The 26147-nt window shown below is 41.7% G+C and overlaps 2 protein-coding genes across 2 annotated transcripts; both read left to right on the top strand.

The window, feature by feature from the left end:
- The first annotated feature begins 1295 nt into the window (after positions 1 to 1295).
- Positions 1296 to 12243, top strand: LOC143884904 (serine/threonine-protein kinase SAPK3-like). The gene is made up of 9 exons (XM_077388753.1): positions 1296 to 1710; positions 2137 to 2211; positions 9588 to 9689; positions 9820 to 9873; positions 9966 to 10058; positions 10155 to 10247; positions 11245 to 11349; positions 11444 to 11542; positions 11624 to 12243. Exons 1-9 carry the CDS (start codon positions 1585 to 1587, stop codon positions 11903 to 11905), a joined length of 1029 nt encoding a protein of 342 aa, XP_077244868.1. The 5' UTR covers positions 1296 to 1584; the 3' UTR covers positions 11906 to 12243.
- A 2013-nt stretch (positions 12244 to 14256) lies between these two features.
- Positions 14257 to 25008, top strand: EMB1513 (copper ion transmembrane transporter). The gene is made up of 2 exons (XM_077388751.1): positions 14257 to 14894; positions 23370 to 25008. The coding sequence occupies exons 1-2, from the start codon at positions 14502 to 14504 to the stop codon at positions 24417 to 24419; spliced, it is 1443 nt and encodes a 480-aa protein (XP_077244866.1). The 5' UTR covers positions 14257 to 14501; the 3' UTR covers positions 24420 to 25008.
- Positions 25009 to 26147: the final 1139 nt, after the last annotated feature.

Here is a 26147-nt window from a genome sequence, read left to right as displayed (position 1 = left end):
GGGTGTCTACAAAAAATCAGATCCATAGGATCATCCCAACCCTACGATTTGTGGAGGTAAAATGGATGTCTTTAAACCTTCACAAATTAATCCATTTTTTGCCTCCACAGTTCGAATGGTTAGGATGATCCTATGGATCTGATTTTTTGTGGACACCCTATCTATGTGAGGGCCTTAAAAATGAATGGTTTGGATCACCCAAATAATGTGGCCCCCACTGTATTTTAAGCTAGTGTGTAGATAACTTATCTACACATGTGTAGGAACCGTTTTCTCTTTCAAATAATCAACTTCAATACCAATTAAATGGACGAGAAACAGGGTAGGGCCGTTACTCATGTAGCGTTGGTCTCATCGCAGATGGAAATTAGGCCTATAGATCAATGCTTGGCCTTCATTGGTGGATCCATAGGAGAAGCCTGAGGCTAGGATCATCCCATCAAGGTGGCGCCCATGGGAATGCACCATACTTTCTTCCCTCCTAAATTAATTAACACACTAGATCACTTCCACGTGCCCATAAGCCATCCATCTTCGTTTTTCAACAATGTACTTATTTATTGGTAAGGAAAAATTGCAAATGGAGGACACCAAACTACTAGAATTGCCAATGGCAGACAGTCTTTTGAAAAATTATAAATGGAGGCCGAAAACGGAATTTGCTGAAAACCTGACCAAAATGACCCTAAGTGTTATCAAGTCTAAAAGGGGGTTATCAAGTCTATATAAGGGTTATTAACAGGTCAAAATTTGATTTAACAACTCTAACCTAAACAGGGCTATCAATTCTCGCAGGGATATCAACTTCTCAACAAGGTTATTGAGTCTACAAGGAGTTATCGAGTCTGTGGACTTGATTTTTGGTACACACCCTATCTATCTGTGTAAAGTCTTTCTAAATAAATGCATTAGATGACCCAAAAAATGTGGGACCCGTGTTTTTGTGGCACTAAAACTAAGAAACAATAACTAAGAAACAATTTTCCCTTTTTGGGAAGTGTGGGCTATATTACGTACGTGTCACTCCTCTTTCACCACATCACATGATATTCGCTAACATGCGCCATTAATGCCCCAAATCCAAACGTGTACGACAAATTCCCACACCTAAGCCAAATGGTGTACGACAAATGTCACAAATCACACGTAACATTCACCATTAATACAATATGTACACGTGTGGACTTTCTATGGTACTGGGCCCCACAAGGTCCACGTTAGCCAACAGAGACTGATCCATCCACCTTGCTCGGCCTCTTCATCTCACCATCATCCACCAACCGAACAACGTGTCATCAGAGACCAAAACACCAAAATCCTCCTTTCCCTTTCTCTACCCACCATTTTCCCTCTGTCCTATCAAACGAGATTTTTTTAACAAGGACGAATCGGGCTTTAGATTTTCCGAGAATCTAATAAAGATTCTGAATTGGGTTCTGTTGGGTTTGTGATTTATCTCCTTATAGAATCTGTAGGGGCCTGGTGATAGTTCATGTACTGGGTTTTCTTCCAAACAAAGAAAATTCTTCAAAAAAGTTGGGTTTGTGATTTTTTGGGAGCTTTTTTTTTGTTGGTTGTGTGGGGATGATGGAAGAACGATATGAGCCATTGAAGGAACTTGGGTCAGGGAATTTTGGAGTGGCGAGGCTGGTGAGGGATAAGAAGACAAAGGAGCTCGTTGCTGTCAAATATATAGAGAGAGGGAAGAAGGTAAAAAGCTTCCAAATTAATTTTGTCTTTCTAGTTTGTGGATTGGTTGTTGTTTTTGCATATCGATTGGTGTTGGGATTCTGGGTTTCATTTGTTTTTTTTTTATTCATTTTTTCTTTTTGAAATCAGGGCAGATTATATTTTATTTAGTTTTGGTGCTCTCTGTTCTTTTTCCTTTCTGTTTGAATAATAAAGTTTGAATTTTTCTGTAACATGTTATGTGATTGGAGAGTTGGGAATGTGTTTTATTTTTTGGGGATTTTCTTTCTTAACATTCTGTTTCTGTTCTGATTCTTTGGGAATTCAGAGAAGAAAGATTGGGTTGTAGGTCCTTTTTTTAAAAAAAATTCGGATTGGGATTTGGGCGATTGTTTCAGTTTTGTTTTATGTGTTTTCTTATGAATTTGTTTTGGTTTCTGGGTTCAGATTGATGAGAATGTGCAGAGGGAAATCATTAATCATAGATCTTTAAGGCATCCGAACATTGTGCTGTTTAAGGAGGTATTGTACTCTGTTTAGATTTGATTATACTTCTGATAATATTTTTTTCTTTAGAAGTAAATTTTTTTGAATAGCACAGAAAGTATCTGAATCTTTAGAAGTAAATATTTTATGCAATCTGCGGTGACTAGCATTTATAGATTGATATCATTGTTAACTGTTTTAGGCATGCCAATCATTGGCTTCCTGCTGAGGGTTTAGTCTCTCTCAAAACTGAGAATTTAATGTTGGGTTAGTTCAAGGTGAATTTTACATTACTTTGCTTAATTTGTTAGACTAGGCCCTTGAGCCACCTAAGATCTTTACATTCGAACACGCTCACAGGCAACCTCCCCAACGGTCAATTGTGACAGATTTCACTCTAGTTTCTTTAGGTAGCCATTTTCATAGGTTGCCCTTCTGTTCGGTGGTGGGCACTGTGACGGCTTTCGCTCCGTTTGCTCCAGGTTGCCCATTTCCTAATTGTGGTAGGAGAGGTCTCTTAGGTTAGGTTTTAGGAAAAACTAGGTATATGAGGGCTTTTTTTTTTTTTTTTTTGAAAGATAACTTTATTGAAATTAGGAGTAAAAAAACAGACAGTTATAGAGCGGGGACAAGATGTTCCCAAAAAAGACTAGAAATAGCATAAACACATCCCCTATAGAGGGTCAGATGCCAATTTCAGATTGATAGACAAATCGAATGGCAGGTAGATGGGCCCCTTCTTTTGCCAACACATCCGCTTCAGAGTTAGCAGTTCTCCGACGATGCTACAAGGAGGGTTGAAGTTCCCTAACGAGATCACGAATTTCATCAAGAATTGCATGAATTCGCCATGGTCCCCCTCCTTCATTCCTAGCCCAGCCAACGACATTGGATGAATCACCCTCTATAAGTAGAGGACCAATTCTGTTGTTTGCAAACCATTTTAGTCCCATCAAGAGGGCTTTCGCCTCAGCCTCGTTTGCGTCACACCAACCGACAGGTCCAGAATAGGTCATGATAGTAAGTCCCTCGTAGTTCCGAATAATCCCTCCAATTCCCGCTAAGCCCGGGTTCCCAAGGACGCTGCCGTCAAAGTTCAACTTCAACCACCCTTCCGGTGGTGGATTCCATCTCGGAGTGATAGAAATGGACTTCCTCTTCTCACTCGAAACGATACCCTATTGACGCAAAATAGATCCGACAGAGTAAGGTATGCCACCGTTCCTTCTAGCCCATGCAATAATAGCTAATTTGACATCCAATAAAATATATCGCCAGGATTTTTCCTTGTCTCGGAAAATTCTGGAGTTTCGTTCCGACCAAATATGCCACAAAATTGCATAAGGTATCGCCAGCCACATATTCTTTCCAAGACAACCATTGAATGTGCCAATCCAATTATAGATCAACGGGTGGATACGGTTGTGCATCACCCGGCTGACTCCAAATAACCTGAAAACTGCCATCCATATCCTATAAACGAAAGGACATTGAATGAATAAATGGTGAATGTTCTCTTCATCAGAGTGGCACATAACGCATCTGTTTGCAAGGTGGAAGCCACGACTCTTCAATCTGTCAATAGTGTTGATGCAGCTATGGGCAACCGTCCACATGAATGCCACAATCCGTGGGGGTGCATAGTTTCGCCAAATGCGAGCACAATCCAAATTAGGGTCCGAACCTTCATTTAGATGTTTGAAGAAAGAGCGAACAAAAAATAACCCACTAGGCTAAAGGCACCATATCCATTCCTCTTCAGCAAGCGGGGATATGTAATGGTTCTCAAGCAGTTCCATAAGAGACATGAAGCAGGCAATCTCCAAATCCTTTAAATTACATCTGAGTCGAATATCCCAAAAGACCATAGAAGAGCTATCCATCCGCTTCAGATAATCGGCAATTGTGGCCTGCTTGTTAGAGGCCACTCTGAATACTTCCGGAAACATGGTTTGAAGCTTTTGATTCCCAATCCAGAGGTCCGACCAAAAACGGATAGAATCCCCTTGCCAGCTTTGAATCTAAGATGGGGTGAAAGTGACTGTTGAGCTGAACATATAGATCTCCAGGCCCTGGATCCCTTCCCCAATCACAACCATATTTCGTGCGGATTATGTTGTGCCACAATGCCCCTTTTTCAGTCCCGAAGTGCCGCAGCCATTTTTCGAGCAAAGCCCGATTCTGCAGACGGTTTTTCCAATCCCCAATCCACCTTTCTTTCGTGTTTTGCAGACCGCATTCCAATTTAGTAAATGTTTTGATTTTTTACTTACTTCTATACCATCCCAGAGAAAGTCACGCTGGAGCCTTTCAATTTTGGATGCAACCGAAGCAGGAATCCGAAATAGAGACATATAATACACGGGCATATTAGCGAGGGCCGCTTTGATTAGCGTAATTCGGCCACCAAAAGATAAATATCTTTTCTTCCAGGATGCCGATTTCCTCTCAATTCGTTCGATGACAAGATCCCACAGAGACGCCTTCGGAATCTCACTTACTTCTATACCATCCCAGAGAAAGTCACGCTGGAGCCTTTCAATTTTGGATGCAACCGAAGCAGGAATCCGAAATAGAGACATATAATACACGGGCATATTAGCGAGGGCCGCTTTGATTAGCGTAATTCGGCCACCAAAAGATAAATATCTTTTCTTCCAGGATGCCGATTTCCTCTCAATTCGTTCGATGACAAGATCCCACAGAGACGCCTTCGGAATCTCGAACCCGAGTGGGAGCCCCAAATATTTTACAGGTAGTGCGGCTTTTATGCAACCAAGTGCATAAGAATGTTCAAATACCTGATCTTCTTCCATGTTTATCCCAGCCACCACACTTTTTGAGAAGTTAATTCTTAGTCCGGAAATAATTTCAAACCACCTGAAAAGCCTTATGATATTTCGCATACAATTGACCCCCTCTTCCACTAAGAGCAAGATATCATCAGCGAATTGAAGGTGGGATACAGATTCCGAGCAATAGTTTATACGGAGGCCCGATAAGTACCCTTTATCTTCAGCTCTCCTCATAATCAAGCTAAGAACTTCTGCCACAATGATGAATAAATATGGGGATAGAGGATCCCTTTGTCTAATTCCCCTAGAGCTCTTAAAGTAACCAGCCGGAGACCCATTGATCAAAATAGAGAAAGCAGAAGACGTTAAACAAGCGCTGACCATCCTCTCCATTTTTCACCGAATCCAATCTTCGACATAGTGGAGTCAAGGAAGTTCCAATCAACGTGGTCATAAGCTTTTTCAAGGTCCACCCTGACAATAATCCCTTTGACCCCACTCGTTTTTTACCGTGTCAAGCACCTCATTGGCAATTAGGATACCGTCAAGGATTTGACGGTTATTTACAAAGGCACCCTGATTCTTGGATATGATATCCCCCATAACGGTAGAGAGGCGCCTGGCAAGGACGTTAGCAAGTATCTTGTACATACCATTCACCAAACTGATAGGGCGATAATCTTTCAGCTCCACAGCTCCGGCCTTTTTTGGAATAAGACTAATGAATGTTGAGTTGCAGGCGTCATTAAGTATGCCCCGTTCGTGGAATTCCACCATAAATGCCAATACATCATTTTTTATCACCTCCCAATATTTATGATAGAACCCCATTGGCAAGCCATCTGGGCCCAGTGATTTTTCTTTTTGTATAGATCCCATAGCCACTTCGATTTCTTCTAGAGAAAATGGTCTCTCTAGCCATACCCTTCGCTCCATCGGGATCGATTTGAAATCCAATCCATCAATTTTTGGTCTCCAGCCGTACGGTTGAGCGTATAACTTGCTATAATACTCCACCGAGACAGCTCTTATACGATCCTGATCTTCAATCAGAACACCCTCAACCATTAAGCTGTTAATGTGATTAATCCTCCTTCTTTCATTTGCCATTCTGTGAAAATATTTTGTATTTCCATCGCCTTCTTTTAACCATAGGGCACGAGATTTCTGACGCCAACTGATTTCATCTCTACAGACAAACTCTTCATAGTCAACTTTGAGATCCACCCGCAATTGCTTCTGCTCGTTGTCCAACGTATAACTTTCTTCCAGCAATTCCAAGTCCTGCAGCCTCAGCAGAATTTCCTCCTTTCGCTGATTGCGAAGTAAACATTCCTGTTTAGCCCATTCCCGAATCTTAGTCTTGAGACCCTTGATTTTCTGATGTAATATAAACCCCCTCCATCCTGATACTTCCATTTCCCCCTACCAGTGTTCAACCTTATCATCAAACCCCTTCAGATCGCACCAGGACATATCCATTTTGAAAGGTTTGGGACCTCCATAAAAATCCGATAGTTCCAGCAACATAGGATTGTGATCCGAGATTGGACGAGGCAAGGCGCGCTGGCAAATCCGAGGAAAATTTTCTTCCCATTCTCTGGAGATAAGAATTCTATCCAATCTACATAGAATAGGATTGTCTTGGTTGTTTGACCAAGTGAATCTACACCCCTCCAATGGTAGATCAATCAATTCGCCTCGATTTATGAACTCTGACAATCTTCTCATACTGGTAGTGATCCTCCCCATCACATTCTTCTCTCCAGGGAACCTGATTGTGTTAAAGTCGCCCTCAACAATCCACTGATCTGGGAATCGTTGCCGAATATTTGTCAGTTCAGGCCACAATGTTCTTCTTTCTCTTGCTCGAGATGGTCCATAAACCGTAGTGAGGAGAAAAAAAGAATTGGTAGTAGTATTTCTGAACCTAATTGAGATAGAGTGCCTACCAATTTCGTTGGCCTCCATGATGAATAGGTTTCCTTTCCATATTGTAATTATCCCTTCCGCCATTCCTTGCGCATTCATCGCTACTCACCTTCTATTGGCCCTGCCCCATAGGTATATGAGTTTTTTTTTCTAAAACCGTAAGAGGAATGTACACAAGGGAATCTCAGAGTGAAGTGACATCGTCGAGAGAGGTTTTCTCTTCAGAGCGCTAGAGGTTTTTCTGCTCAAGGAAGAGATACGGTTTTCTTATCTTTTCTTGGTGTGTGTGAAAGATAGTTTGGGTGATTTTTGTTGTAGAGAGAGGATAAGGATTGAGTTTTGAGATTGGGATCAATCCCTTTGTAATCTTATATTTTTCCTCTAGTGAAAGATAGTGATCTTGCTCATGGATGTAGTTATCCTTGTCGAACCATGTAAATCTTGTCTGTGATTGTCTTTGAATAGTTCTATTATCATTCGATTGCTTTGTGCATGATCAAATTAATTTTGATCAATTGGATTTCTATAAAGTTGTATCAGAACTTGGTTGGACCGAGCGAATCAGAGAAGAGTAACATAGTTCGAAAGCTTATTCGAGAGATTCTCTGTGATTATTGAAGGTTGTTTGAATTGATTTAGGGTTGTTTAGATTGATTAGTGTAGGGAAAGAGTTTTTTCTCATCTTTTTTGAGTTTCTTACTTCTGTGGGGTGACAGGTGTTGGGTGATTCGAAATGGCGGCAAAGGGCTTAACCTCAAAATTTGAGATTGAAAATTTTGATGAAAAAAGATAGCTTCAATCTTTGGCAGATAAGCGTAAAGGATATCCTACTTCAATAGGGTCAAGCTAAGGTGTTGCAGGAAAATGGTAGCAAGGTGGAGAATATGACATATGACGAGTGATAGGACATTGAGTCAAGGGCTGTCAGTACAATTCAACTCTGTTTGGCAGATAACATTATATTCAACATTATGGAGGAATAATCATGGTTGAAACAATGAAGATGTTCTACATGTCAAAGAGCTTTGCCAAAATGATGTTTATGAAGCATCATTTGTTTCGGCTAATGATGTAGGAAGGCAATACTCTTTTGGAACACATAACTGTGTTCAACAAGATTGTTTATCGAAGAAGAGAATGCCTTATTACTTCTTACTTTTTTCCTGATTTATAAGAACCTTTAAGGGGGTATTATACTCTGTAGATTTGATTTTAATTTTGAGAACATATTTTTTTCTTTAGAAGTAAATATATATATATATATATATATATATATAGTGAATGTCATAGAAAGTATCTAAATCTCTAAAAGTAAATATTTTAGGCAATATGTGGATGACTAGCATTTAGAGATTGATATCATTGTTAAGGCATACCAATCATTGGCTTCCCTGTGAGGGTTTTTCTCTCTCTCAAAACTGACAACTTAATGTTAGGTTAATTTAAGGTGAATTTTATATTAGTTTGCTTAGAAATGGATTACATATCCTTCTTTGATCTAATATATACCAAAGTCCCAAGATTGATTGAACTTGTCAGGCTAGGCCCTTAAACCACTTAGGATCGCGTAACATTCGAGGTGGCAACGGGGCGGGATGAGACCGGATGTTGCATTCCCTGTCCCCACTTCGGGGATGGTGGGGAATCCCCGCCACTGCCCCGTGTGGAAAATCTAATCCCCGCCCCCGCTATAATAGCAAAATGACTTAGTTGAAGAGAAAAAACGACTCTCCTGGAGGGTTCTTCTTCTTCAAAACCGTAAAGGAGATAGGGTTTTTCTTCCTCAGGGGTGGAGAAAAGCTGAGAACACAATAGAAAAAAAAGAAGGAAAACCGACCTACCTATAGGGCTTTCTTCTGCTTCTTTTTCGAAACAGAGTTAGGTTTTTTTTCCCTGATGGAAGGCAAAGTTCCTAACTTCCGATGGAGAGTCAGGCCACCATGTGAGGATTTCAATTCAATGCAATAAAAAAAGGAAACAGGCTTATGATGCCAGACATAAGTTTTAAACAATGCTTGCTTGCTTCTAACATAGTTGAGATAGATCAAAATTGTAGAATTCAGTGTTCACCAAGAACTATTTGTAGCATCTGAGACCGAAGGTAATTATCATCCCATCCAATATTATGTGTATTGTTATTCCAATTGTTTGAAGCTTTAAATTTTTATAGTTGTTTTTTGTAAATTTTTACAGTTATGGTATACAAGTAGGTAGTTACAAATCTTTCTTTCTTTTTCTTTCTCAGCTAGTCTTAAAACTTCAATTGACGAGTCCACATTATACCTAGCAGGACAATGGAATGCGCTCTGTATCACCTACGCTGCATAGGAAAACTTGCTTCCGATAGATTTCTGTTGCTGCATTTACTTTTGTTGTTACTACAAGTTTTAAAATTTTATCAAACAAGGAATCAGTATTCTGTGCTTAAATTCTTACTACTGGTGATTTATATTATATTCATTTACAACTAATTACATATTATCTGAGAAAATAGTTGAAACTTTGGGTTCAATCAAAAAAATTCTTGCGAAATCAGATGGTCAACGTAGGGAGCATTTGCATTTCAGCCAGATGTTCAATTTATTGCTCTTTCGTATTCTCGTGTTATCCTGGAGACTACTCTTGAGGCTTGGATTTTTCAACCTTGGAAAGGTTTGTATGGTGAATCCAGATTATTTTTTGCAGGTCTTATTAACACCAACTCATCTAGCCATTGTCTTGGAATATGCTGCTGGTGGGGAACTCTTTGAGAAGATATGCAGTGCTGGCCGATTTAGTGAGGATGAGGTCTTATAACCATAACTTATACCTTGATTTCAACGGGTTCCAATCTCTACCCATATTTATTTTTGGTATATCAAAGTTCTATCTCTTACCTGTAAACTTGTTTGTCTTTTCGTGACCATACTTGCAACAGGCGAGATTTTTCTTTCAACAACTAATATCTGGAGTTAGCTACTGCCACTCTATGGTATCCCCTTCATTCTTTTGGACTAAACGGTGAATAAGACCCTTCCATTTGGGATATCATTAATGATGTAGTTTCCTGTTTTGTAATTGCAGGAAATTTGCCACAGGGATCTTAAACTGGAAAATACGCTGTTGGATGGAAGTGCAACACCACGCCTTAAAATATGTGATTTTGGTTACTCCAAGGTAGGTACCATTCTGCTTATGAGCTTTGTACTTAATTCCTATTTGACAATAATTAACTTCATTTTTTTGGCTCCCTTCTTTTTCATTGGACTGCAGTCTGCTTTGTTACATTCACAACCAAAATCAACGGTAGGGACACCAGCATACATTGCCCCCGAAGTCCTTTCACGAAAGGAGTACGACGGAAAGGTATTTCTTTGTCAGTAGAACATGGTCCTAGTGAACTATGTCACAAATATTGTTCTTGGGAATTTCTCAGCAAGGGAAAATCTCGGGATATATATATTTTTTATTTTTTCGGGTTTATACAGTAAAAATGATAAAAATAAAATTATTTAAAGACAAAAATGGTTTCTGTGCTCGAGCACAGAAACAGGGGTGGGCCACATTGTGTGTGTGTGTGTGTGTGGGGGGGGGGGGGGGGGGGGGGGGGGGGGTCCAAAGCATTTATTCGATGGGCCCTTTCATGGATAGGGTGTCCACCAAAAATCAGCTCCATTGGATCACCATAGGGTGTCCATTTGTGGGGTGAAAAATGGGCAGATTTGTGGACAAGTATCTGTCCATTTTCTCCCCCACAAATGGACACCCTAAGATGGTCCAATGGAGATGATTTTTGGTACACCCCCCATCCATGATGGGGCTTGTCAAATGAATGCTTAGGATCACCCCCCCTAAGATGGTCCAATGGAGATGATTTTTGGTACACCCCCCATCCATGATGGGGCTTGTTAAATGAATGCTTAGGATCACCCCCCCAATGTGGCCCCACCCCTGTTTCCAGCACTCGAGCGCAGATAAGCTATCTGCGCTCGAGCGCAGGAACCCTTTTCTCTTATTTAAAACTATATAAATATATAAAATTTAAGAAAAAATATAAAATAAAAATAACATAAAAATATCGGGATAATATCATGATATTTTATTATAAAAATGAAAATATCGCTATATTTTTTAAATCTTGGGATTATTTCTGGATTTTGTCGTTTTATCAAAATGCCGTGATAAAAACGTGATATTTTTGAAAATATCAGGGATATTTGTGACATAGCTAGTGAACTCCTAAGCGGCTCTATTTGCCTTAGATTGCTTAAATCAGACGGGTATCTGAATTGAGGCTCCAAATCAGTATAGTTACCAGTGGTATTTCATATACATATGTGATGTTGCTAGTAAAAATATGCAGATTGCTGATGTTTGGTCCTGTGGGGTGACACTGTATGTGATGTTGGTGGGAGGATATCCATTTGAGGATCCTGAGGATCCAAGAAATTTCAGAAAGACGATCGGAGTGAGTTTCCTTTGCCAAATTTACTAGAATTACTTATCTCGAGTTTAGGGTTGATTAACTCTACTTACAAGTTTACTCTCCTCGTGCCCAACAGAGAATAATGAATGTCCAATACTCCATACCAGATTATGTCCGCGTATCTGCAGATTGCAGGCACCTTCTTTCTCGAATTTTTGTTGCCAACCCATCAAAGGTAAGCTCCTCAACATTGATCTTCTTCAATCTTTTATAGTCCCGGAACAAATCGTTCACCCTCTCTGATTCTTCTTTGAAGAGAATCACAATCCCAGAGATAAAAAAGCTTCCTTGGTTCCTGAAGAACTTGCCCAGAGAGCTGGTGGAAGGCAAGAAAACAAATTATGATGATTTAAACCGTGACCACCCGACTCAGAGTGTTGAAGAAATAATGCGGATAATCCAAGAGGCACGGACGCCTGCCGAAGGTTCTAAGGCTGGCGGCCAATCTATCGCTGGGATGGTAGACCTTGACGATGTCGACACTGATGCTGATAATGAAGAAGTCGATGAAAGTGGCGATTTTTTGGCCGCTGTGTGATCAATGCATTTTGCAGGAAGCTATGCATGTGTAGATAGTGTATTTAAAGTATATTCAATGTTATTATAAATACAGTGATTGAAGTTTGCATGCTTAATTTACGGTTTGGGAAATCTTGTGTGTGGAGAACTCTTTGCTTGGATTGGATTTGTGTTTGGAATTTTGATTCTGGTGTTGGATGTCTTCCTTTGTTGTTGCCTATATGGTGGAGACACTGATGTTCCAAGCTTTATGAGTAAATTTCATATGGGTGTTCAGAATATAAGAGAGGTCAATTGTTAGCAAAGACATTGAAACACCTCTGCCTTGTTAAATTTAAATGCTTTTGATTCCTTTTCTTTTTGGTGCAACTTTTCAAGATGAAGAATGGAATTCCTTCTCTTTTTGGTGAACTTATCAAGATGAAGACTGGTTGAGACTGATGTACCAAGCTTTATGAGTAAATGTCATATGGGTCTTCAGAATATAAGAGATCTCAATTGTTAGCTAAGACATTGATCCATACCTGTCTGTCTTGTTAAATTTAAATGCTTTTGGCTCTCTCTTCTGGGTGTAACTTTTCAAGATGAAGTTAGAAAGGGAGTTTCCAATAGAAAAATGTTTGCTAATAGCAGATTCTTGTCTGCATAGTAGACTAATATTTTGATTCAATGGCATCCATTTTATAAGCTCTTAATTTGGTTAAGGCAATTGCAGAAAACTACCTTGATATGAAACCCCATTGATAAGCTTTCTATTATCATCCATCTGTAAGATCTTAATCGGACGGCTATGGTGATTTGATCGAACGATCTTTCGTCCATGTACAATCCAAGTTGGGGCTTACCAGGTTAAAGGTCTAGATCAATCAGTGGTAGGGCCCACCTTAGCAGTACAGGTTTACTTTGTCACGTGTAATGACCAAAACTAAAACCTACTAAGAGACCGTCAATAAGACTATCTCGTCCCAAATAATAAAAATGACCATGACTCAGTGCACACGTGGTAGATATGCTTGATAATCGTGGCCGTTCATCCGATGGGCCATCACAGGGCCGATGCGGAGATCTCATTTGTGAGATTGAGTCATTGAGCCATAGACCTGGCAAAAAGTGACCCAGACTCGCAGGTCCACCCGGCCCGCCCCCAAAAATTACTGGGTCCACCCCACGGGTGCCCCTAAAATGGACGGTACAGCCCCATCATGATGAATTCACCCCCTATTTTTTAAGATGGACAGTAAAGCCCGCACCATAGGATGATCCAAACCGTCCATTTTATGGGCAACAATATAAATATGTACTGCTAGACCTGGCAAATGCGACCCGTGCCCGCGGGTCGACCCGACACACCTGCAAATTTGCAAGCACGGGTCTGAGTTTTAGTGACCCGTCAAAACTAACCCATGGGTGACCCAACCCGCAAAAACACGGGTCTGGTTGGGTCAACCCGTGGGCACCCGCGGGTCACTTGGCTTTTTTAATGGTGGTGATTTTGTTATGCTAATCTAGTTAGATGGCTTTTTTTCTAATGCAAAGGATGGTGATTTTGTCATGCTAATCTATTTTTTAAGGGTTTGATGCCTGAATAGGTTATGGCTAGCACCATAGGTTGATCCCAACCCTCTGATTTGAATGTTAGAGGGTTGATCACTTGATCCTAACCCTCTATAGATTGGAGGGTTAGGATCAACCTATTGAAATGACTTTTGGGGCAACACCTATTTAGCCCGTGGGCCATCTAATGGACGGTTTGGATCATCCCACGGTGCCGGCCATACTGCCCTCATCAAAATCCAGTGGTAACATTTCCCAAAATAAGCAACTGTTTGAATTTGCGGGTGACCCGGCCCACACGCGGGCCGCGCGGGTAACCTAAATTCTGACCCGCAAAAATGCGGGTCATTTCTTGACCCGACCCGTGTGACCCGCACCCGCATCACCCGCGGGTTGACCCGGCCCGACCCACCCGTTTGCCAGGTCTATGTACTGCCCTCAAAATCATTTCCATAGGATGATCCCAACCATCAGTCTTTAGACCGGAGGGTTAGAATCATCCTATGGTAATGATTTTTGGGGCACAACCTATTTTGGTTGTGGCCCATTAAATGGACGGTTTGGATCATCCTAGGGCATGGGGAAAAAAAAAAAAAAAACAGCAAAAAAGAAAGAAAAAACTGGGTGACCCGCAAGTCCACCCGGCCCGTAAGTTTGGGGTCCGAGTTCACCAAATTGTGACCCGTAAAATTCCGGGTCATTTTTTACCCGGCCCATGTGACATGGGCCCGTAGGGGTTGGGTGAAACCCGGTCTGGCCACTCGTTTGCCAGGTTAATGAGGCATGGAAAGAAAAGGGGAATGATATTTTCCCCCTGACGCCCCCTTTATCATTTCCCAAAAAAAATCAATATCTTCGGATAAGATCCTTTCGAAGCCACAGCTCTCTCTCTGCGCCCGTGCGAATTTCGATTTTTCTTCTTTCATTATAATCTCCAGATTTGAGGATTTTTTATGATATTTTCACCGCCCCTGCATTAAGCATGCGCCCCCACTTTAATGGTTTTATCTTCTGATTCCTTCTCTAGTTCTGCAAATCGAAAGCTTTTAGGGTTTTAGAGAATGTCTTCGATGCTTGGAACATCTGTGGCAATTCCCGGGATTTGTCGAGATTTCTCATCACTTAGGGTTTCAACAGGCCCTCAATGGATCCGAATTCCCTCTCAAATCCCTTCCCCTTTGATCCAAACTTCCACTCTCTTCCCATCAAAGACGATCCGAATGGGCGGTGGACCCCGTACTTATCCCGGTGGGGTCTCAAAATGGCAATGGAAACATATGCAAGCAAAGAAGGCCAAACAACTCTTGAAAGCTCGCCTTTGCCGGGAGCGTCAGATTTATGAAATGAGAAAACGGGCGGAGCTCAAAGCAGCCGTATCGGAGCTCGAGAAGCCGTGGGAGGTGGTGGAGAGAGCTCCGGCATTGTTCTCTGTGAAAGCGGATGAGCAATTGAAGGTATTGTGAAACAAACCCATTTCTCCAAAACCTTAATTAGTGTTTGTTATAAGTAGTCAATAGGAAGGAGACAAAAATTTGATTTACCAAGAATTTACCTTGTTGATGCCACAAGCAAGGCATCCTCAAGTAATTTCCATGCAAAAAAAAAAAATCACTTTTCTTCAATTTTATGGTGCTTGGTTGCCAATGTATTGAAATCACTAAAAACTACCAGACAAAGAACAGGAGTAATAATTGCTTCTCTAGTGGACCTATCTTTCCATATGAAATAACCCAAAAAGAAGAAATTCTATTGGTAATCCTCTCCTCCTCCTCTCTCTCTCTATCTTCCCCTCTCTTTCTCCCTCTCCTGGTTAACTTTGCATCCAAACAAGGGCTTTACTTGGCTCTACCAGGGTTTTAAAATCCTGGCCCCTCCGTGGACTTTACTTGCCCGAAGAATGCTTAAGCATCCAAACAGAGTCAGTGGGAGGGAGTTTCATTACCTATATATATATATATATATATATAATGTGGGCACATTGTGTTTTTCAGAGCCAAATTCCTCCTTTTTTGAGAAATTTGGGTTGGGAAGTATAAGGAAGGGGTCATTGATGCCACGTCAGTCACCAGACGTGCAATTATTACCTCTGAAACTTGTCTGGTAGTCTCTAGGGATTTCGATGCTACATTGGCAACCGAGCACCATAAAGTTGAAGAAAAGTGCATTTTTTTTTTTTTGCTTGGGAAATCCTTGAGGAGGATTCCAGGCATGTGGCATCCAAACAGAGCTTAGGGACCGTTTGGATACATGGATTTTATAACCCAAGATTGTAAGATCCTGGATTTTACAAGCTAAAACATATATTTTTAAGCTAAAGCCCATATTTTAAATCCTAAACCTGGATTCTAAATGCGTAAATCTAGGTTTTAGCTTGTAAAACCTGGTCTTGCCACTCCATCTGGTAAAGTCCTGATTTTAGCTTAAAACAATGTAGGTTTTAGCATGTAAAGCCTAGATTTTGGCTTAGAAATCTTATTTACGCATTTAAAATTCAGGTGCAAGGATTTAAAGTCTAGGTTTTATCTTAAAAAATCTAGGTTTTAGCTTGTAAAATCCAGGATCTTTTAAAAAAAAAGAAAAAAGATAACAGTTTATTTAATTCCTGGAAGGAAATTACACGAAGAAGGGACAAGATGTCCCTGTGTAATACAGTGAATTACAAGAGATTCGCTCCCGGAGCATTAAATACAACATTCGGAATCGATAATCCCACTCCCTCCTTCGCTAAACGATCGGCCAGAGTGTTAGCCGTACGCCTTCGATGTGTTATCAACGGACGTATGATACCCATGAGATCTCGTATCTCATCAATCACGTTGCAAGCCGCCAAGGGCCAGGACCTTGATTCCTCGCCCATGCAATGACGTTGGTTGAATCACCTTCCACGATTAAGGGTCCCAAATTATGATTCCTAAACCAACGAAGGCCGAATAATAATGCTCTAGCTTCCGCCTCGTTCGCATCACATACACCCGCCGGTCCAGAAAATGTCATAATGGTTATTCCAATAAAGTCGCGAATTGCTCCCCCAAACCCCGCAGGTCCTGGATTTCCCATCGAGCTTCCATCAAAATTGAGTTTAAGAGTGCCCTCCGGCGGTGGTAACCAAATCGGCTTGATGGCCTTTACACCCTGCTTTTCCGTGATGACTGTGAATCCATTCCGCAATATATGTGATATTGAATATGGTACGCCCCCTTTACTGCTTGCCCATGTGAGGATTGCGATAATAATGGAGAGGCATAAAAATCTAGGAGCCTTGCTCCGATCATTGAAAATTCTGTTGTTACGTTCTATCCATAAAAACCATGTTATTGCGAACGGAATAGCGTTCCACATCTTCTGCCCCAAGCAGCCATGAAAAGTTCCCCTCCAGTTCATGAGCAAATTTGAAATGTTATTTGGGAGTACCCAACACATTTCAAAGAATCTGAGAATCTCCATCCATACCTCGTAGGAGTAAGGGCATAACAACAACAGATGGTCAATTGATTCATTGCTATTACAACATAGAGCACATCTGCTTGCCAACCGAACACTCCTCCTTTGAAGCCTTTCACAAGTATTAATACATCTGTATGCAACCAACCAAGCAAAAGCCGCTATCTTCGGGGGTATGTAGGGTAGCCATAAGCGTTTCCATTTGCTGTCCCGTCCATCTCCCATTGTTAATTTCAGGAAAAAAAATTTCACAGTAAAACCCCCTTCAGAATCAGGTGTCCATACCCACTTGTCCGATAAAGTAGGGGATAGATAGGTGTTAGTTAAAATATTGAGGAGAGATGTGAAAGATTCGATCTCCTCATCCTTTAAATTCCGCCGAAACCTAATATCCCAAAAAGAAACCCCTCCGTCTTCACCACGGATAACATAATCCGAAATTGTTGCTTCCCTTTTTAGAACCACTCTGAATATATCTGGCAAAGCTACAGATAGAGGAGAGTCTCCTATCCATAGATCAATCCAAAATTGGGTTTCGTTGCCCTTGCCCGGTCTAAATTTGATAAATGGTTTGAAAAGCTCCCGTGTAGAGTGAATAGAACGCCACACACCGGAACCAGTCCTGTTTGATGGTGCTCCACATTCCCAATCCCCCCAACCCTGCCCATATTTCCTTGCGATAGTATTATGCCATAAAGCATCCTTCTCAACCCCGAACCTCCATAGCCATTTCCCCAATAGAGCTTTGTTACGCAAACGGATTCTTCCAATACCAAGCCCACCACAATTCTTTGGTTTGCAAACCATTCGCCAAGATAATAAATGTTTGAGCTTCTTCGATTCGCCTTCTCTCCCTTCCCATAAAAAATCTCTTTGAATCTTTTCAATGCGGTCAGCCACTTTGGCCGGTATTTTAAATAGAGACATATAATACACCGGCATGTTGGCAAGGGCGGCTTTAATTAGAGTAATTCGACCCCCGTGAGATAAGAACTTCTTTTTTCATGTGGCTAATTTTCTTTCAATTCTTTCAACGACTACATCCCACAGTCCGATTTTAGGAATGCCAAAACCCAGCGGTAACCCAAGATAAGTGATAGGAAATTGACTCACCCCGCAACCAAGGATGCGAGCATGAGTCCCAATGGACTCCTCCTCCAAATTGATGCCCGCTATTGTACTTTTAAAGAAATTAATTTTAAGTCCAGATGCCATTTCGAACCAGCGAAACAACCTCTTTAAATTTGCCGCGTAAGATACCCCATCCTTGATTAAGACTAAGGTGTCATCCGCAAACTGCAGGTGATTTATGGGTGAATCATTCTTGCTAGCCGTCAAGCCCCTGAGAAGACCCTTGCTTTCCGCCAAAGATAACAGTTTGCTGAGAGCTTCCACGACAACAATGAATAGATAGGGTGATAAGGGGTCACCTTGTCGGAGACCTCGAGTACTATTGAAGAACCCATGAGGGGATCCGTTTATAAGTATTGAAAAAGAGGCAGTAGAAACACAAGACCGCATCCATTTTCTCCATTTCTCCCCAAAACCCATCTTCTCCAACATGAAATCCAACATTCCCCAGTCAACATGATCATAAGCTTTCTCAATATCCACCCTTGCAATGATACCACTCTCCCCATTCCTCTTCATAGAGTCAAGAACTTCATTAGCAATAAGCACCCCATCAAGTATTTGCCTTTTGTTCACAAAAGCCCCCTGAAACTTGGATATCACTATATCCATAACCTTGCAAAATCTCATAGCCAAAGTCTTCGCCAAGAGTTTATAGAGACTGTGGACTAAACTAATCGGCCGAAAGTCTTTAAGTTCAATTGCACCCTCCCGCTTAGGAATAAGCGTAATGAAAGTGGTATTTATTCCTTTGTTAAGGATTCCATTTTCGTGAAATTCATTGAAGAAGCGACATACCTCCTCTTTTATCAAATCCCAGTAGCGAATATAAAACGCCATTGGAAAGCCATCTGGTCCAGGTGCCTTATCCTTTTTTAGAGCGTGCAATGCAGCCTCAATTTCTTCCACCGAAAATATCCTTTCCAGCCAGCACTGCCTTCCTTCATCGATTCTGTTGAAAGATAGACCCCCCAAACGAGGCCTCCACACATATGCCGAGGTATATAATCTCTTATAGTAATCAAGGATATGGATTTTTATACAATCATTGTCTTCCACTAGCCCACCATTTATCAGTAAACAATTGATCGTATTAGTCCGCCTCCTTGAATTTGCCAATTTATGAAAAATTTTTGTATTCTTGTCCCCTGCATCAAGCCATAAGGCGCGGGATTTCAGCCGCCATTTAATTTCCTCCCTACGAATCAATTCTTCGTATTCCAGCATTAAGTTGACCCTCAACTGACAATCGGCCTCCCCCAGTGGATTCGATTCTTCTTTTCTTTCTAGATTCTCCAGACCAGATAACACTTCTTCCTGGCGAGAATGCTTCAATCGGTGTTCCGCAGTTGCCCAAGCTTTGATCTTGCCTTTGACTTCCTTTAGTTTTTGACAGAGAACAAAACCCGCCCAGCCTTCAATCTGAGCCGATAACCACCAATCATTCACCTATCCGTCAAACTCTGGATTTTCACAGAGAGACATATCCATCCTGAACGGGTAGGGACCACCCGCAATTTCACCGAGCTCCAGCATTAAGGGGTTATGATCGGATATCGGCCGTGGTAATGCTCGTTGATAAATGTTCCGATGGGATTCGTCCCATTCCTTGGATATGAGGATTCGATCAATCCGAGATTTGACTAATCTGTCTTGATTATTCGTCCACGTGAATTTGGCTCCCTCCATGGGTAGATCAATCAGCTCACAATAATTGATCAAATCTGAAAAACACCGCATACTTTGAGTAATACGCCTCATTCTGTCCTTTTCGTGTGTGTACCTAACCATGTTAAAATCCCCTCCCAAAATCCAGGCCCCTGGCCATTCGTCCCGGATGGACCTTAATTCTGGCCAGAAAGCATGCCGATTCCTAGCCCTTACAGGTCCATACACCGCCGTGAACATCCATTCATTATCATTAGAAAGGGAGGAAAAAATCAGGGATATTGAAAACTCCCCGATTGATTGCTGCACCATTCTGAATTGAGATTCTTTCCATATGACAATAATCTCCCCTGCCGATCCAGTTGCATCTTTTACACACCACTGACGGTTGACATTTCCCCAAATCCCATTTATTATGTTCTCCCGCACCCCACTTAATTTTGATTCTATAATTACAAAGATGTCTGGTTGTCGTCTTCTACAAATCTCCTTCGCAGCCAGCTTCTTTTTATCCGACCCCAACCCCCTGATATTCCAGAATAGAATCTTCATTTGGAAGAACGATAATTACGCCCAAAGAATCCTTTCGCTCTAACCTGTTGCAGAGCCCTGATTTCCTTTTCACCTTTGCCAGATTTCATCGGATTTTTTCGCCCCTTACGATCCCTACCTTCCATCTCCATAAACATTCTCTTTATGCCTTCCACATCCTCCTTATACAAAATGCCCATATCATCACCCATTGAAGTCATTGCGGCAAACTCTTCCTTGCTTTCATTTGTCTCCAGTGAATCAACTTCATTTTGGCTGCGATTTAAACAGGACTCTAATTTGCAGTTCAATTCCATTTCCAGAATGTCTTCGGATTCATTTGGTAAGAGTAGATCTTTGCCCGCCTCCGAAGCTCCGGCCTGTATCCCAACCTCCGGTCCCATTTGCTCCTCATCTCCAATTGTCACACCAGGCACCTTAACACACTCCCCATTAAAGGAAGTCGAGTCATCTTCATTGGGTATGGAGAAATCAGTTGGATCCACCCCCACATCGTTCTGTTTCGTCAATCCGAGCGTGAGATCGCCATTCATGTTGATCAACCCCAAATTTGGATTCCTAGAATCCACAACAAAATTATCCCTATTCGGATGATTGTTCGTGAAACTCTCCATCACCTTCAGAGAGTTGTCAATCGGACCCAGATGTTCATTCCTTATAGAGCACGTCAAGTCCACAGCTTTGGACCAAAGCAATTTCAACATTCCTTCATAAGCCGCAAGGATCTTAGGGTTGAGATCACCATTGGAGACACCAGATCGTATCGATTTTTCAGCAGGCGAATGACGAGGTCTGTTCTTAGAGAGGAATATTCTTCGAATTTTATTTTTTCTGTTGAGAGGAAAACCATTCCGTCAATGATAAGGCTCATCATGTCCACAAGTCATATTCCCATTGGCCGTCTGTGAGGCCGTATGTAAAGAGCCCACGTAGCCCACACCTGCATTGGTTGATGAACCATCTGGCATCCCATGTGCTGACGTGGCGCCTGATGGCTTATCAACAGCGATAATTGATAAATGGTTCCCGTGGATATCGTGTGATTTGGATGAATTTCCAATCTTCCATACCCTTTTGCCTTTTTTATAGTTTCTTCCCCCAATATCTCGGTCAGTCTCATGAGATGATATGAACTTTGAAGTGGCCTCCATCTGTTTCATGCAAAGGTCCGTCGATTTTAAAGCTGGCACGTACACCTTACTTTGAAAGTTCACCCCAGGGCAAATATCAAACGGCGGATCGTCAGTCTCTTTATTATTCTGCAGGGCCACGCTTTTAGAGGTTGAATTGGAAAAGGACACGTGTTTTCGTGTGACAGTGCCCATCGATTCCCGCGGAATCGTTAATTTTGAAAATGACGATCCAGATTGTTTCATCTCAGCCAGCCCCATGGGACCTTTTCCTTTTTCATTTAGTGTTGATTTGTCCATCGTCCGATTACAATCCAAAGAATTTTGACCGTTCGATCTTAGGAAATGAAAGTTCTCAGACTCCATTGTCTTCTTCCTGGGCACTTCCGAAAACCTTCCGGTGCTGGATTTCCTACCAACCGTCGGCCCATCTTCCCGTGGGACCTCAAAAGGATAGGAACACCGATTTGGATTAGCTGGACATGTGGTTAGTTTAGTCTCCTCTCCATACTCCCCGGCAACGCCGATTGAATAAAAACGATCGTTCACCTTCAACCTGACCACAGAGCGTAAAAAGCCCCATTCCGACGTGAAGACTATAGCCTTCGCATACTCCAAGCTTTGGGGGCAATCTCCTTCCAAGTCAACCTGTATTACCGTGCCGAAAATGCTTCCAAGGGCTTCCACCGTGGTATTACCGTGCCGAAAATGCTTCCAAGGGCTTCTACTGTGGACACACTCCAGGCATGCAACGGGATGCCAAAGAAGCGAATCCATATTGATTTAGCACCCATCCTGAACCCCGGATGCCAAGGGCTCAAGGAAGAAGATATTCCCCATGGCCATTTGCACCCCTTTGAAAGATGCGCTCCGCTTGCTCTACCGAGTCGAAAGCAAACATAACTTCATTTTTGCTAAGGATAAAAGGTTCTGCAAGGCCAGGCAGGTCCCAGAACCACATTGCCCATTTCCAAATTTCCCCAATCTCCCACTCCGTTTTCTTAACTTTGCCGATAAGACAGAGTCTAAGCAAATTGATTCGTGCTTCAACCCGATCTCCGGATACATCTACCGTGACAGAAGATTTCTCGTTCTCCTCCACCACAACGACATCATCCGGAATGATTTCTTCCCGGAGAGACTCTTTGAGGTGCCTACTGCGACGCTCGTTAGCCCCTTTTTTTGCCGTAATATTCGTGTGCTTCGACGAATAAGTCTTCCCTCCGGCACACCGTCTACATTCATTACGTTTTCGGAAGTTGTGATACGCACATCCGTTACATATCCAATCACCCGGAAGAACAGGGTGGGGCAATCTGTTCTCGTTTTGGCCCCCCGCCTGATCCTCCGTTCTCCGTTCGTACTCTTTAAACCCAGACATTTTAACCAAGGAAGTTTCTTATAAACCGAACATATTAACACCTGCTAAACCAAGTGGAATCAGTGGATTCCGACTGGTATCAGCTGATGAATCTTACCCTCAAGAGATACTAGCACTGTTGAAGCCACAGCAACTATCTCTCTAACTCCGCCTCTGCTTCTCACTTTCAATATCTGAAAACATCCCCATGGAAGAAGAAAAAGATGCAGTGGAGACCAGTCTCTGAGAATAGAAAGGAATCTACTAAGCAATGGGTGTCACAAACTTTCTATGCCAATCCTGGTAAGAGCAAGTGAGCAACAAATCCAATCCATGACAGGAGGATAGTTACAAAGCTGTTAACAGAAAATTTGTGGGAGTTTCAATCATGGATTATACAATCCATGTATCCAAACGGACCCGTAGGGTTGGTGTTATTTAATCAATTATACTTCAACACTCCTCACGTGTGGCCCTTCTTTTTTTGGGTTTGCTGTACACATGGATTTTTAATATCAAGGAGTGGTCAGGTTTTGAACCAGGGACCTGCCGTAAGGTAATAGGTCTGATACCATGTGAAAAAACCAATTATTCCAAAATCTTAGGCTGTTAGAGTTGGTGTTATTTAATCATTTATACTTCAACAGGTACTGGCCGACCGATTCCAGAGGCCCGGCGGGTATGATCTTTGGTCAGAGAGGGACGGGCCACAAATCTTCCATACAGCTGATGGTCTCCCCTCGGCGAGGTTCTTCCCAAAAGGGGTTGTTCATAGTATTAAACCGTACGGGAAGATCGCAGGTTTGAAGGAGGATTCGGATGTTACGGAAGATGTTGAAGAGGAGTTGGGATTGGAGTCTGTGGGTGGAGGTGGATTGAGCAATTCAGTTGGGAGAGGAAGAAATGGGTTTAGGAGGTTGAGAAGGAATTCTAATGGCAGAGTTAGAGGTGGCTTTGATGTAAATGGGGATGCCAAGATGGGAGGTTTGGTTTCGAGGGAGACGAATCGGGTTATTGAAGTTCGTTCTTATTCAAGGAACTCAATGGATTTGAGTCGCGAAGAAGGAAGACATGTGAAGGTAGAGGATGATTCAGATGTTTTAGAAGATGATTCAGAATTGGGATTGGATTCTGTGGGGCGAGGTGGATTAAGTCGTTCAATTGGGAGAGGAAGAAATGGGTTCAGGAGGTTGAGAAGAGATTCTAATGGCAGAGTTAGAGGTGGGTTTGATGTCAATGGGGATGACAATATTGGAGATTTGGTTTCGAGGGAGACGAATCGGGTTAATGAAGCGCCTCCTTATTCAAGGAATTCAATGGCTTTGAGCCGTGGAGGAAGACAGATGAAGGTAGAGGATGATATCAAAGACAGAAGAAAAACTAGAGGGAAGGGCAGAAGGTACAATGATCATGATGGGAGGGGTTTTGCTAGAAGTAATTTAGAGAGGGAGAATGATTTGGAGATAGATGGTCATGGGGGTCTGTATAGAGGGAGAGACAAGAAGGGATTTTCTTATGGGAGTTCAAGAAATAATGGGAATCAATGGGGCAGTGGATCTGAAGATTTATATGGGTCAGATTCCAAAAAGGCCTCCATGGGCAAAGAAGATGGTGGGAGGATCCCTTTCGCCAGAGGTCGCAGAAACAACTATAACAATCACCGGTTCAATGCAGGGAAAGTGCGGCGGCAACCCTAATATACAGAGCTGAAGAACCCTAACAGATTTGAATCAAATCACCAGGGTAGCTTAGATTTAATGTTTGAAGGTGCACCTGGACTTGATTTATGGTATAGCTTGAGAAATCATAGGAACAGAGTTGAGGGGAATTTTCTAATCGACAGGCATCAAAGCATGCAGAAAATAGAGGGATGAGAATACTGTTTGTCTGTAATGTGTTTGAAGTACAAGAAGACGGATTATTTGTAATGATTTCGTCAAATGTATAGCTTTTATCAAATGTGCAGATAAGCAGAGAAGTCTAAAGTTGAGAATTATACGATTTTCATGGCTAGGGTGGACATAGTGGATAGTTACTTGCAAAGATAATCTGGTCTTGTTCAGCCTATATTCAATGTGTTTGTGGATTTCATGCTAAATTTCAGGAACTGGGTTAAAGTTGTAGATTGATCTTCAGAGTAGTTGTTGCTGGAGTTGTTGGGTGTAATTTAAATTCTAATTTTGCAGGGTGCAGTTGAGTAGTAAATTATACTCTGTAGATTGATTAGCAAGTAGTCATTTCATTACATGCTATAATTGGATCTAGAGACTGATTTTTGGGGTAGTCCATTATGCTACAGTCGAGTTTGGAACTGGCTTTTAGGTGTGAGTTTTTGTTCATTAAGAAAACCATGAAAAAACATGTTTTTTCCCAATCCCATCACACCTTCTCTTTTCTTAACATCCCCTCGAATCTCTTTCACCTGCCGTATCTGCCCCTCTTTTACCTTGGATAAACAACTATTTCATGAGGCCAAACATGCCTATGTGTTGGGCAATCATGAATTTTCTTTTCATGGAATATTAGCTTACAAAGTGTAGAGAGAGGCATGGGGAGAGTAGGGAGGGAGAGAATCGAGATGGCACGAGGAGATCACGAGAAGTAGCAGAAAAACAAGGAAATATAAACTATATTTTTCCCTATTTTCAGCCACTTCTCACCCTCCCCTAGCTCATGACCTCTCATTTCTCAGTTTCCCTGCATCGTTGCTCCTTCCCCACCACTTGATAAACCAATATTCCATGGAAAAACTTAAGAGAGACTTTTCCAAAACAATATCACCATAGCCACATTTTACAAGATTAAAATGGTACAGTGGCTGATTATCAATTATACAATGGCAGATAATCAATTATGTAGAAAACAAAGAAGAACAGCCCATTTCCATCCACCAGCAACATTTTTTATCACTTCCATAAGAAAAAAAGTAAATTGCACCCCGAGTAAATTTAGTCACTTCCACCTATTTTATTTCATGGGAATTGCTAGCGTCCATCGCAAAAGGCATTTTGCGGCTGGTCTGTCGCATGTCATACCAGCCACCTCGTGAATGGAGACAAGCGAAATGCCTTTTGCGATGGACCTTAGCAAATCCCTTATTTCATAATCATTTTTTTTTTTCAATTTTCTAAAAACTTTAAATTCTTTAATGAGCTGAAGTGATAAAAACAAGTGTTCGTGGCCGTTCGGGCACCATATAATTTCTCTGGTTTTATATACTTTCCCCCTTTTTAAACTTCTATCAATGACTATGATAGCTCTCTGGGAAAAACTACAGGGCCGTTTGGATGCGCGGATTTTAGAATTCAGGTTTTAGTTTGACAACAGTGTAAAAGAGAGTCCATGATCAAGCTGCTGCATGCTGCTGACAGCGTTTCTTGGATTTTAAGTAAGAAAACCAAGTTTTAGAAATCTCTCCCACATCC

The sequence above is a fragment of the Tasmannia lanceolata genome, unplaced genomic scaffold (assembly GCF_043159265.1).
Source record: "Tasmannia lanceolata isolate RefF3 unplaced genomic scaffold, GAP_Taslan_0.1 ptg000008l, whole genome shotgun sequence".
In the NCBI taxonomy this organism is placed as follows: Eukaryota; Viridiplantae; Streptophyta; class Magnoliopsida; order Canellales; family Winteraceae; genus Tasmannia; species Tasmannia lanceolata.
Note: the sequence above shows the minus strand (reverse complement) of the source record. Positions and strands in the feature narration are given on the sequence as shown.